At 45.1% G+C, this 13724-nt stretch overlaps 1 protein-coding gene across 1 annotated transcript in view; it reads right to left on the bottom strand.

The window, feature by feature from the left end:
• Window positions 1–1052: 1052 nt before the first annotated feature.
• The window catches only part of LOC126191345 (E3 ubiquitin-protein ligase MARCHF2-like), a 62899-nt gene continuing 50227 nt past the window's right edge, over window positions 1053–13724 (bottom strand). Inside the window, exon 6 of the mRNA XM_049932184.1 lies at window positions 1053–2231. Within this exon, the coding sequence (XP_049788141.1) occupies window positions 2069–2231 (163 nt within the window). The 3' untranslated portion in view covers window positions 1053–2068. The remainder of the gene's footprint in view (window positions 2232–13724) is intronic.

Genomic DNA, 13724 nt, shown 5'->3' with positions numbered 1-13724 from the left:
TACCTATTCTATTCCACAACTTTAAAAAGGTGTAGATAAATGAAGTTTTGTAATTAAGAGTTTACCTGTGTTGCAAGTGTAATGGGCAACTGCCTGCTGCTTCGCTCACATATACTATTGACTACAGAGCTTTTGTTTTTATTTAATCAACTTTTTACATTGGTCACAAATTGCAACACCTAAGCTTTTTGTGATAATTAAGGCCATATAAGCTTGGTCTTTTCTGAATGTACTTCTGTACTTCTGACGAAGAAGCGATTCTGGTAGCTGGAGTCCAAAGATTTTGTTAATTGTACCTTTTGCATTCTTGTGGACATTTCCTTAGCAACCTTTCACCCCGTAACAAATATTTCTTCATATCTAACCAAAACATGAAAAGCCAATTTTCATAATTTTATCTTTAAAAATCTTTTAATGTAACAAAATATTTTCTTAAAAATTTTGATCCCCGTTGCACTCCCTTAGGGATTGACTTTCCAGGAACATTTATTTTTTTTATTTCTAACCAAATACCAATTGTCAGATGTAGACTTAAAAATCTTTAAAAGTATTTTAGTGATTACTTTCTAAGAAAACTGTCACCCTCTATTTTACCACATTAGTGCTTGAATTTCCAAAAATGCTGAAACATGTATTTTTTATTTTCTAATCAAGAAACCGAATACCAGTTTTCGTAGTTCTAGCTTCAAAATTCCCTTAATAGTGACACTTTCAAAAAGCCTTTCATCCCCTATTTCACTCCCTTAGGAGTGGAATTTTGGACAATCCCTTTGCAAATGATGCCTACAGTATAAGAGCCACACCCTCTCCAAAACGTCCTGTTTCTATCCTTAGCAATTTTGGGCTGCATGATGAATCAGTCAGGACATTGCCTCATATGCAGAGATGTAATAGTGAACTACAAAAACATGCACTGATAGTCTAGGTACAGGTCCAGTGACACAACATGAGAACTTTTCTGTTATTACTACTACTATGAGAGGAATTCCACATATTCCACATATCCACTCCCACTGCCACACTACACCAGCATGAGTAACATTAACTTCATGTCCTTTCCTTCAGATTCAGGAAAGAATGCATGGAATAGGCATTAACATAAGATCAGGCACTCTTCTCACAGTTTCAGACATGGAGTTTTTCATTTATTAGTGATTATGTCATGTAGTTTATAAAGTAAAGCAACAAGCAGCAGCTGCTGCTGCTGCACCAGAAACTTCCAGAAATACAAGACTAAAAATTCCCTGAAAATGGAAACAAAGGGCATTCTCACTCACTCAACACAGAATGCAGGTTTGAAGCTGATATCATAAAATGTTCTTTCAAAGATGTACAAAAGAAAATTAGTGTACATTTATCACAACATGATGAAACACTAAAAATAATGTGGGTGAATATTATTACAGTATTTGCATGCAATACTGTTACACTTCTTTGTGTTCTTATCTTAACTTTGAAAATTCCTGGCTGTTCATATTGTTAGTACTTTTTAGAGAAGGTAAGTGACGTAACATTTTGTACTTCAACATTGGTAATAATACTTACATAAGACAAGAATAACAAATCTGTACTGTTAAAAAGGCACTTGAAATTACTGATTAAAAAGTTAAAGAAATGGAGTTAAAATAATTGTTTACACCTTTTAAAGCTGTCATTAATACTGGTCATTTCACTTACATTAATCAGTCTAAAAACAGACATCACCTATAATAACACACGACTGTTATCTGCTGTTGTTTATACCAACAGCCAAGGCACTTCATAAAATATAACATGTATATTAATGTATAAAATCGTTAACCGTGTAACACAAGGCACTGAATATTAGAAGAACTGGAGCTCAGTTTAACAATATGCAATGGCTGCCTTAGGAGCTCTTACATCTTTTGGATCCCTCATGTCATTATTTGAAACAATCTGCCACCCTCAAACAAAATTTGGTGACACTGGAATGCTTCAAAACTGACAACTAGTGTTACATTAGTAACTTCCATATAAATAATTAAAAATATACATATTTAAAAATAGTGAGCAGCAGCAAATAAATAACATTACAAAAGAGTATCCATCATACGAAGACACTCATTTCAATATCTTCATGATGAGTAGCATTTCTGTTTGCTGGTGAATGTTGCTTTTCAATACATTCACTGAGAGTTTTCTTTCCAGTTAACAAAACATGAACTGTTTGATACTTCCTCTGCCATTCCTTCAGCAGCTTCCAATGATACCTGGAAATCAAAAGCAATAATGACGTCAGGATTCCCTTCATAATTCCTACTTATGGTACAAAAAAATGTGAACATTTCATTACTACTTCCGTGCATTTAAACACATTTATCTAACTACGTACATTTTGAAATGAATATACATGGAGTTTAGTATATGTCTTTGGTGTTCTATATGCAGAATAGTGTAATGGAATGTCACCGCACATGCACACACACACACACACACACACACACACACACACACACACACACACACACACACACAGTGTCCATTGATAGTGACTGGGCCAAATATCTCACAAAATACGCATCAAACAAAGAATGAAACTAGTCTAGCTTAAAGGGGGGAAACCAGATGGCGCTATGGTTGGCCCGCTAGATGGCACTGCCATAGGTCAAACGGATATCAACTGCGTGTTTCAAATAGGAAGCCCCATTTTTTATTACATATTCGTGTAGTATGTAAAGAAATATGAATGTTTTAGATGGACCACTTTTTTCGCTTTGCAACAGATGGGGCTGTAATAGTCACAAACGTGTAAGTATGTGGTATCACTTAACATTCCGCCAGTGCGGACAGTATTTGCTTCGTGATACATTACCTGTGTTAAGGGGACCCGGAACATCCTATACCTCCCATGTTAAATGTAAGGAACATTTCCTAATGAACTATTAACATCAGAATGATGAAACTTTTACAGTATGATATTACATATATTTAATATTTTATTGGTGTTTTTTGGGAAGATATTAATTATTTTGTTACTGAAAATAATTGACTTTTTTGGCATAGTATCTTTGAAATAGAATCTTATCAGTTATGTATCACAAAAAGGCTATGATACAAGGTGTATATTGGCACTGTTTACATTCCTTGAAAATTTTAAGTCTTTTATCTCTAATAGTTTAGCAGAAAATGTTCCTATATGGCAAAAAAGTGAACTTGTGGAAAACGAGTTTCAAAGTTTCACTAACATTTTAGTGGAGTCCAGCACCATAAGAGGGGTTTTCACTGTCACTTGACATCTCCCCATCTAGCCTTCTTTTCACACCTTTCATTCTTTGTCTGGTTTGCCTCTAACACTCCTTTTCTTTCCTTTCAGCATCCCGTTTCCTCTCATTGTCTATCAACATCATTGTACTCACCATGTTCTTTCCAGGCATCACATCCAACTTCTGCAGCACATTGCACTTTATAATCTTACCTTTGTTGTACGTATCAATGGCATCATATACTCCAAAATGAAGAGTATGAATTTCCACAAACACATTTTTTGGGATTATGGTCCAAATTACATTATTCACACTCATTTTGATTTTGTGTATGTCCATGGAGACATTTCTTCAAAAGTTCAGTTGCAGAAAGATCTCTTAAAATTGGTTTTATAGCCTTCATGGCAGTTTCTGGTAGACTGTGATGATGCTTGTATACATGTTCAGATCCCTGATATTTGTTGTACTTGCACCAGGAATTGAGTACCTGTGGGCATAGTCCATGTAGTGGTTCCTCGTCAGCCGATAAGGTGTGGTACTAAAGTGCCATTACAGCCTTTTCCATTGCATCAACACTGGGAGTATTTTGCCTTATTTCCAGTCCATAGTCTCTCTGCAACCTGTTGATTACCTCGTCTGTCAAACTTTTAGCTCCACTCAAAGGTTTTCCATCACTGGGCACTTGGCCTTTCATTGTGGTTTTCAGTCGACACAGCCTTGTTCCCATACGTTTCTGAACGTGACCTATGCACTCCTGTTTAGTAATGGTAACATCATTTCCATAAGATTTCAGCTCAGATACAGCAGCAAAAGACTTCAAATCACCATCACCCAGGAACTGTAGGTATCTGTCCTTGTACCACAGAAGAGAGTGACTGAAAATGTCGCTCACACCAGAAACTTTCACGGCCCCACTAGACCCACTGTAATTCCTTCGACAGTTTTCTGCATGCTCATCCTTCACTCTTTTAGGACACCCACAGTGCTTGGATTTAATTACAACATCTATAACTTTTGTAGTATCATCACTTGCTGCCGTTATTACCTCATTATATGAAGTGTGCCAGCACTTCTACCACGTACCGTCTAGTGCGACAGTCAGGTCCCGAGGATTCTGAACATCTGGAATTTCTTCATTCACCGCCACAGCCTTCTCCACTGCTTCTTTCATGGATTCTTGGGCAATATCTTCAACACAGGATCCAACAACCGAGTTATATTTTGAGAATTTCGTTGGTGGTGGTGGTAGATTCATTACACCACAAAACATTTGACCAGCAGAGTATCCCTTACCGATTGACCTTAGAGCATCAACACATCTAATATTTACACCATAGTACTTGGTTTTCTCACTATCAGTTTCACCTTGGCCTATTTCGACATATTCTGTGTTCCAAAATGAAACACTAATGACAACTAGTACAATGGAGACATTTCTGCTTCAAGTTCTATGTGTCGCTTGACATTTACTGACATACTCAATTTGCAACATTCCTTACACAGTACTGAACTCTCAGTCAACTTTGAGAGCAATGAAATGTTAATTATTTTGTTCACATTATCCTCACTACACTTCTCCAATAAACTGCAGTATTTTTCAGTTGATCCATGCAACTTCTTGCTTGTGTTAGAGACAGGGGTAGATTTCACTTCATGAATAACCTCACTATTTTCAGAATCATTTCCCAAGTTCTGAGAAATTGTCACAGTTCCACTAGTGTACCTCGGAGGAGGCTTCTTCCTCTAGTAAACTCTGTTACTAAATCTAGTCATATTTGGTAAGTTCCAGTTACCCAATAGAAATACAACACAAATCGTGCAATAACCACCAAATGCTCAATGTAAACAACAGTATCCAAAGACTACAATACACAGACAAAACAATTGCCTATCAAATTGTGTTGCCAACATAATATAAAGTCTTTGGAAAGACCGGAAGTTTTGAAAAACGATGTTTTCAATGAACATGTAGCCATGGAAATTCAATGTCGCGACATGCCCTCTACAGCACATTATTGAAAATAATATTTTCAATACTTGGAATTGAGCTACAGGTAAGATTAATATGTCATTTTAAAGAGGAAGATCTGTAGTATTTTATTTCACAATAAACTGAAAACCCAAAATTTCATCATTTTTAGGTTCCGGGTTCCCTTAAAATGGACTGTTTACCAATTGCAAAAAAGGTCGATATCGTGTTGATGTATGGCTATTGTGATCAAAATGCCCAACACCGTGTGATATGTATGGTGCTCGGTATCCTGGACGACATCATCCAAGTGTCCGGACCGTTCGCCGGATAGCTACGTTATTTAAGGAAGCGTTCAGTCACATGTGAAACATCAACCACAACCTGCAACAAATGATGATGCCCAAGTAGGTGTTTTAGCTGCTGTCGCAGCTAATCCACATTTCAGTAGCAGACAAATTGCGCGGGAATCGCGAATCTCAAAAACTTCTGTGTTGAGAATGCTACATCTACATCGACTGCACCCGTACCATATTTCTGTGCACCAGGAATTGCATGGCAACGACTTTGAACATCATGTACAGTTCTGCCACTGGGCACAAGAGCTATTACGGGACGATGACAGATTTTTTTGCATGCATTCTATTTAGCGATGAAGCATCATTCACCAACAGCAGTAATGTAAACCTGCATAATATGCACTATTGGGAGGAAGGATAATTGGCCCCCACTATCCATGGCAATCTAAATGGTGCAATGTATGCTGATTTCCTGCATAATATTCTACTCATGTTACTACAAGATGTTTCACTGCATGACAATTGTGATGTACTTCCAACATGATGGACGTCCGCACAAAGCTCGCGTGCGGTTGAAGCGGTATTGAATAGCATATTTCATGACAGGTGGATTTGTTGTCCAAGCACTATACCATGGCCCGCACGTTCACCAGATCTGACGTCCCCAGATGTCTTTCTGTGGAGAAAGTTGAAGGATATTTGCTATCGTGATCCACCGAGAATGCCTGAAAACATGTGTCAGAGCATTGTCAATGCAAGTGCGAACATTACGGAAGGCGAACCACTCGCTGTTGAGAGGAATGTTGTTACACATATTGCCAAATGCATTGACGTTGACGGACATCATTTTGAGCATTTACTGCATTAATGTGGTATTTTTTTTTGTGTTTGGGGTTTAAGGGCGCTCAACTATTGAGGTCATTAGCACCCAGTCACAATTGTTAGAGCACATACAATCTAGTAAAACTCAAGGGGGGGGGGGGGGGGAGACACCAGAAAGTTCTTACTAAGATGCAGATAAAATAAGTGAAAGAATTAGATGTCTTTGGACAAACCAGTCAAAGTAATGAAACGAAGAACACGAGCAGCTGCCCGAGCGTCATCAGCTAAAATGTCCTGTAAAGTAGATGGCAGAGACAGGACAACACGAGATTGACTAAAACGGGGATACGACAATGAAACATGGCGCACTGTTAATGCATGACCACAAGGGCACTGTGGGGCTGGGTCACCGGAGAGCATGTAGCAGTGGCTAAACCGGCAATGCCCAATCCGCAACCTGGTCAGAAGGACCTCTTCTCGCCGAGATGGTCGGGAGGAGGTTGTCCAAGCAGTTGGGAACGGTTTTACTGCCCGGAGCTTGTTTCCTTGAAGTGATGACCAAGTATCCCACCACAAGGACACAAGCCTCTTACAAACAACCCCACTAACGTCAGATGACGGGACACAATGGGAGGCTGGCCGAGGCAGGAGGACTGCAGCCTTGGCTGCAGCATCAGCAGCCTCATTCCCAGGCACTCCTACATGGCCGGGAACCCACAGAAAGCTGACAGGAGAGCCATCATCAGCAAAAGAATGGAGGGACTGCTGGATCCATTGCACCAAGGGATGGACAGGATACGGAGCTCCAAGGCTCTGAAGAGCACTGAGTGAATCAGAGCAGAGTACATACGATGAATGGCGGTGGCGGTGGGCATACTGAAGGGCCTGATGGAGAGCAAAAAGCTCGGCCGTAAAGCTGGAACACTGGTCGAGGAGCCGGTATTTAAAGGTGACTGCCCCGACGACAAAGGCACAGCCGACACCATCGTCAGTTTTGGAGCCATCAGTGTAAATAAAGGTGTGACTGGCAAGTCGCGCACGAAGTTCGACAAACCGTGAGCAATACACTGCAGCCGGAGTACCCTCCTTCGGGAGCGAGCTGAGGTCGAGATAAATATGAACCGGAGCCTGGAGCCAAGGTGGTGTCGGGCTCTCACCCTCTCTGAAGGTGGTAGGGAGGGCAAAATCCAATTGTCGAAGCAGGCGACGAAAGCGGACTCCAGGGGGCAGCAGGGCAGACACATACAACCCATACTGACGGTCGAGAGAATCGGCGAAGAAGGACTGATAAGAGGGGTGGTCGGGCATTGACAACAGCCAGCAGGCATACCGACAAAGCAGTACGTCGCGCCAGTAGGTCAATGGTAATTCGGCAGCTTCAGCATAAAGCCTCTCGACGGGACTAGTGTAGAATGCTCCGGTCGCAAGACGTAACCCCCAATGGTGGATGGAGTCGAGACGGCGTACGAGGGATGGCCGAGCAGACGAGTAGACGAGGCTCCCATAATCCAGTTTTGATTGGACTATGGACCAATACAAGCGAAGCAGGACAGTGCGATCCGCTCCCCAAGATGAACCACTAAGAACTCTGAGGACATTAAGGGAACGTGTACAAAGGGCAGCCAAATAAGAGACGTGCGGAGACCAACAAAGTTTCCTGTCCAGTGTGAGCCCTAGAAACTTAGTTGTTTGCACGAATGGGAGAACGGGACCGAGATGTAAGGATGGCGGAAGGAACGCTTTGTATCGCCAAAAGTTGATGCAAACCGCCTTCTCTTCAGAGAACCGGAACCATTTGCCACACTCCATGAGTATAGGCTGTCTAGACAACACTGAAGGCAGCACTCCAGGAGGCATGTTCTCTGGGCACTGCAGTAGATCGCGAAGTCATCGACAAAAAGAGAGGCTGAGACATTAGGTGGAATGCAATCCATAATTGGATTGATCGCTATGGCAAAAAGGGCTACGCTCAAGACGGAGCCCTGAGGCACTCCGTTCTCCTGGAGGAAGACGTCGGACAATACGGAACCCACACATACCCTAAACTTTCGAGCTGTTAAAAAGGAATCAATAAAAAGGGGCAGGCGAGCGCGTATACCCCACCTGTGCATAGTGCAGAGGATACCTCCTCTCCAACAGGTATCATAAGCCTTCTCCAAATCGAAGAACACGGCTACCGTTTGGCGCTTTCGCAAAAAGTTGGTCATGATGAATGTCGACAAGGTCACAAGGTGGTCAACAGCGGAGCGGCGGCGACGAAAGCCGCATTGAACATTGGTAAGTAGCCGTTGAGGTTCAAGAATCCAAACTAACCGAGCGTTAACCATGCGCTCCATCACCTTACAGACACAGCTTGTAAGAGAAATGGGGCGGTAACTAGAAGGAAGGTGTCTATCCTTCCCGGGTTTGGGTATAGGAACAACGACGGCGTCACGCCAACGCATGGGGACTTGACCTTCGGTCCAGACGCGATTGTAGGTACGAAGAAGGAAGCTTCTGCCTGCCGGAGAAAGGTGTGCCAGCATCTGAACGTGAATGGCATCTGGCTCCGGAGCAGAGGACCGGGACAGTGCAAGTGCACGTTCGAGTTCTCGCATAGTAAAGGGGGCATTATAATTTTCCAGATTCAGTGAGTGGAAGGAAGGTCGCCGAGCCTCTTCTGCCTCTTTCCTGGAAAGGAAGGCAGGGTGGTAATGGACGGAGCTTGAAACCTCCAGGCGTTGGAGACATCCACAGGATCAATAAGGACCTCATTACCTGAAGTCAGGCCAGGTACCGAGGAGTGTGCCTTAATGCCCGACAGCTGGCGCAGGCCACCCCAAATGATAGAAGAGGGAGTAAAACTGTTAAAGGAGCTGGTGAAAGAGGCCCAACAAGCTTTTTTGCTGTCTTTGATGACTACGGCATTGCGCTCTGAGTCGTTTGTATCCAATACAATTCGCCAACGTAGGATGGCGGCGAAAGGTGCATAAAGCACGTCGTCGAGCGCGGATAGCGTCTCTACAAGCCTCATTCCACCAGGGGACGGTAACGCGACTTGGAGAAGAGGTAGTACGAGGAATGGAACGTTCAGCAGCATTGATGATAACAGCCGTGAGGTATTCGACCTGACTGTCACAACTGAGAAAATCGTGGTCTGGAAAGGTCGCCAGGGAGGATTAAAGTCCCCAGTCAGCTTTCGGTATGTTTCAGCTCGAAGGACGTGGGGATGGGGTGTGTTGCAGGAGACGAACGACACAGGGTAAGTGGTCGCTCGAATAGGTGTCAGAAAGGACATACCACTCGAACCGACGGGCAAGAGTGGTAGAACAGATCGGGAGGTCCAAGTGGGAGTAGGTATGAGTAGAGTCCGAGAGGAAAGTCGGGGCGCCAGTATTGAGGCAGACAAGATTGAGATGGTTGAAGACATCCGCCAAGAGGGAGCCTCTCTGACAGGATGCAGGAGAGCCCCAAAGGGGATGATGGGCATTGAAGTCGCCAAACAATAAAAACGGAGGAGGAAGCTGAACAATCAGGTGCATCATGTCAGCCCGACTAACTGCGGATGACGATGGAGTTTTTTTTTTTTTTTTTTTTTTTTTGTTTTTTTTTTTTTGTTTGTGGTTTTAGGGCGCAAAACTTCTATGGTCATTAGCGCCCAGCCCGTGACTTACGACAGTAAAAAACCGAAATTGAAAACCAGCAGCAATGGGAACAAAGTCAGAAAATTGGAGAAACTAAAAATAGAAGAATGCTTAAAAATCTGCTACAGAAAGGGGGTGGTTGTCCCCAAAAAAAGCTTCAAATGACTGACGTCATTTCACTGTCACTAATAAACTGGAGAACGCGGTCGGCTGAGCGCGTGTCATCTGCTAAAATCGACGATAAATCAGGCGATAGCTGTAGACGGGAGCGTAACGGATTAAAATAGGGGCATTCAATTAAAAGGTGTCTTACCGTCCACAGTTGAGAGCAGTGGGGACAGAGTGGGGGAGGATCGCCGCTTAAAAGATGTCGATGGCTAAAACGACAGTGCCCTATCCGGAGTCTAGTTAAAATTACCTCCTCCCGACGACGCGTTCGGGAGGAAGAGGTCCAAGCGCAAGGAAGGGCTTTCACTTCCCGCAATTTATTACGGGGAAGTGCCGACCAATGCGCATGCCATAAATGAGCAACTTGGCGACATAAACCGCTCCGTATATCGGTGAAGGGAAGCGACTGAATAGCTGGCCGAGGAAGAGAGACTGCAGCCTTGGCCGCTATATCGGCCGCCTCATTCCCACAGATACCAGCGTGTCCCGGGAGCCAGAGGAACGCCACCGAGACGCCCCCCAGGTGGAGCAAGCGCAGACAGTCCTGAATCCGGTGGACCAGAGGGTGCACAGGGTAAAGAGCTTGGAGACTGAGGAGAGAGCTGAGAGAATCGGAGCAGATAACGTACTGTATCCGCTGATGGCGGCAGATGTAGTGGACAGCCTGGAGAACAGCGTAAAGCTCCGCAGTATAAACCGAACATTGGTCGGGAAGCCGAAAGCGATTTGGGGTGTCGCCAACAATATAGGCACTCCCTACACCTAACGATGTTTTCGAGCCGTCGGTGTAAATAAATGTGGCGTCCGTCATTTGTGCACATAGAGCAGCAAATGCCCGACGATAAATAAGTGTAGGGGTACCATCCTTGGGAAATTGACAAAGGTCACGGAGCAGGCAGATCCGGGGACCCCAAGTTGTCAAGAAGGTTTTAGGAAAGCGGAAGGAAAGAGAATGGAGCAGTTGACGGAAGCGGACTCCCGGGGGTAGTAGGGAGGAGGAGCGGCCTGCATACCCTACATCAAAGGAGGCGTCGAAAAAAAGGTCGTGGGCTGGATTAGCAGGCATGGAAGACAGATGGCTAGCGTAACGACTCAGGAGGACTGCTCGCCGATTGGACAGCGGAGGTTCAGCAGTCTCAGCATAAAGGCTTTCCACAGGGCTAGTGTAAAAAGCTCCAGACACTAAACGTAATCCACGGTGGTGGATAGAATCGAGACGCCGAAGAATAAACGGCCGAGCAGAGGAGTAGACTATGCTTCCATAATCCAATTTCGAGCGCACTAAGGTGCGATAGAGGCGGAGAAGGACCACTCTGTCCGCTCCCCAGGAGGTACCATTCAGGACACGGAGGGTGTTAAGCGATCGCAGACAGCGAGCCGAAAGATAGGAAACGTGGGAGGACCAGCATAGTTTTCTGTCAAACATAAGACCCAAGAATTTAGCGACGTCTGAAAACGGAAGGTTGACAGGACCTAGATGTAAGGAGGGCGGAAGAAACTCCTTACGTCGCCAAAAATTGACACAAACGGTCTTACTGGGTGAGAAACGGAAGCCAGTTTCGATGCTCCAAGAGTGGAGGCGATCGAGACATCCTTGAAGACGTCGTTCAAGAAGGCTGGTCCGTTGAGCGCTGTAGTAGATCGCAAAATCGTCCACAAAGAGGGAGCCCGAGACATCATGATGGAGACAATCCATAATTGGATTTATGGCGATGGCAAACAGTACAACACTCAGCACGGAACCCTGGGGTACCCCGTTTTCTTGGGAGAAAGTACGGGAGAGAGAGGTGTTCACCCGCACCCTAAATGTGCGCTCTGCCATAAATTCGCGAAGAAAAAGGGGCAGCCGGCCTCGAAACCCCCAAGAGAACAATGTGCGGAGGATGCCTGTCCTCCAACAGGTATCGTATGCTCTCTCCAGATCAAAAAATATTGCTACCGTTTGGCGTTTCCGGAGAAAATTGTTCATGATGTAAGTGGAGAGAGCAACAAGATGGTCAACTGCAGAACGATGCTTTCGGAATCCGCATTGGGCAGGTGTTAAAAGACTGCGGGATTCCAGCCACCAAGCTAAACGGTAATTCACCATACGCTCCAAAACCTTACAGACACTACTCGTGAGAGAAATGGGACGATAGCTAGAGGGGAGATGTTTGTCCTCTCCAGGTTTCGGAACGGGAACGACAATAGCTTCCCGCCACCGTCTGGGAAAGGTACTGTCGGCCCAAATTCGATTATAAAGGCGAAGGAGGTAACGCAGACTATGGGTTGGTAAATGCAGCAACATCTGGACATGGATTCCATCCGGTCCTGGGGCGGAGGAGCGAGAAGAAGAGAGGGCATGTTGGAGTTCCCGCATGGAGAAAACAGTATTGTAGCTTTCGTGATTTGGAGAGGAGAAAGCAAGATGTCGCACTTCTGCTGCACGTTTCTTCGGGAGAAACGCTGGCGGGTAATTTGAAGAGCTCGAAATCTCAGCAAAGTGCTGACCCAACGAGTTAGAAATTGCGACGGGGTCCACTAAGGTATCATGCGCGACAGTGAGCCCAGAGACCGGGGAGAAACTAGGCGCGCCTGAGAACCGTCGAAGCCGACTCCAAACTTCCGAGGAGGGAGTGAAGGTGTTAAATGAGCTAATAAAGAATTTCCAGCTTGCCTTCTTGCTATCGCGGATGACGCGACGGCATCGCGCACGGAGCTGCTTATAGCGGATACAGTTGGCCAAAGTAGGATGGTGACGGAAAATGCGAAGAGCACGTCGCCGCTCACGTATTGCGTCACAGCATGCCTCGTTCCACCAAGGAACTGGGGGGCGCCGGGGCAATTCGGAGGTGCGTGGTATTGAACGTTCCGCAGCTGTAAGAATAACGTCGGTAATATGTGTGACCTCATCGTCGACGCTGGGAAAGCGACGGTCATCAAATGTCGCGAGAGACGAAAAAAGTGTCCAATCGGCTTGGGCAAATTTCCAGCGTCGCGAGCGCATATATGGCAGTGGAGACTGCAGTCTTAGGACACATGGAAAGTGGTCACTCGAGTGTGTATCATCAAGGGCGAACCATTCGAAGCGCCGAGCTAGCGGAACAGTACCGACCGCAAGGTCCAAATGAGATAAATTTGTCGTGGAGGCAGACAAAAATGTGGGGACCCCAGTGTTGAGGCAAACTAGATCCGCTTGGTGGAAGACGTCTAGCAATAGAGAGCCACGTGGACAAGGATGAGGAGATCCCCAAAGCGGGTGGTGGGCATTGAAGTCCCCAACCAGCAAATAGGGGGGTGGAAGCTGACCAAGAAGATGAAGGAGATCAGCTCGTGCCATTGGTGTGGATGATTGAATGTATACAATACAAAGAGAGAACGTGTATCCAGAAAGGGAAAGACGGACGGCGACAGCTTGGAAGGAACTGTTTAAGGGGATTGGGTGATAATGGAGAGTATCATGGAGAAGAATCATGAGTCCTCCATGGGCTGGAGTGCCTTCAACAGAGGGGAGGTCATATCGGACGGACTGAAAGTGAGGGAGAACAAAGCGGTCATGGGGACGCAGCTTTGTTTCCTGACAGACAGAAGATGACCGGCGAGTAGGAGCGTAAGAGGACCGACAATTCATCCCGATTGG

This window comes from Schistocerca cancellata, chromosome 6 (assembly GCF_023864275.1).
Source record: "Schistocerca cancellata isolate TAMUIC-IGC-003103 chromosome 6, iqSchCanc2.1, whole genome shotgun sequence".
In the NCBI taxonomy this organism is placed as follows: domain Eukaryota; kingdom Metazoa; phylum Arthropoda; class Insecta; order Orthoptera; family Acrididae; genus Schistocerca; species Schistocerca cancellata.
The sequence above is the reverse complement of the archived record's forward strand: the minus strand, read 5'-3'. Positions and strand labels throughout refer to the sequence as shown.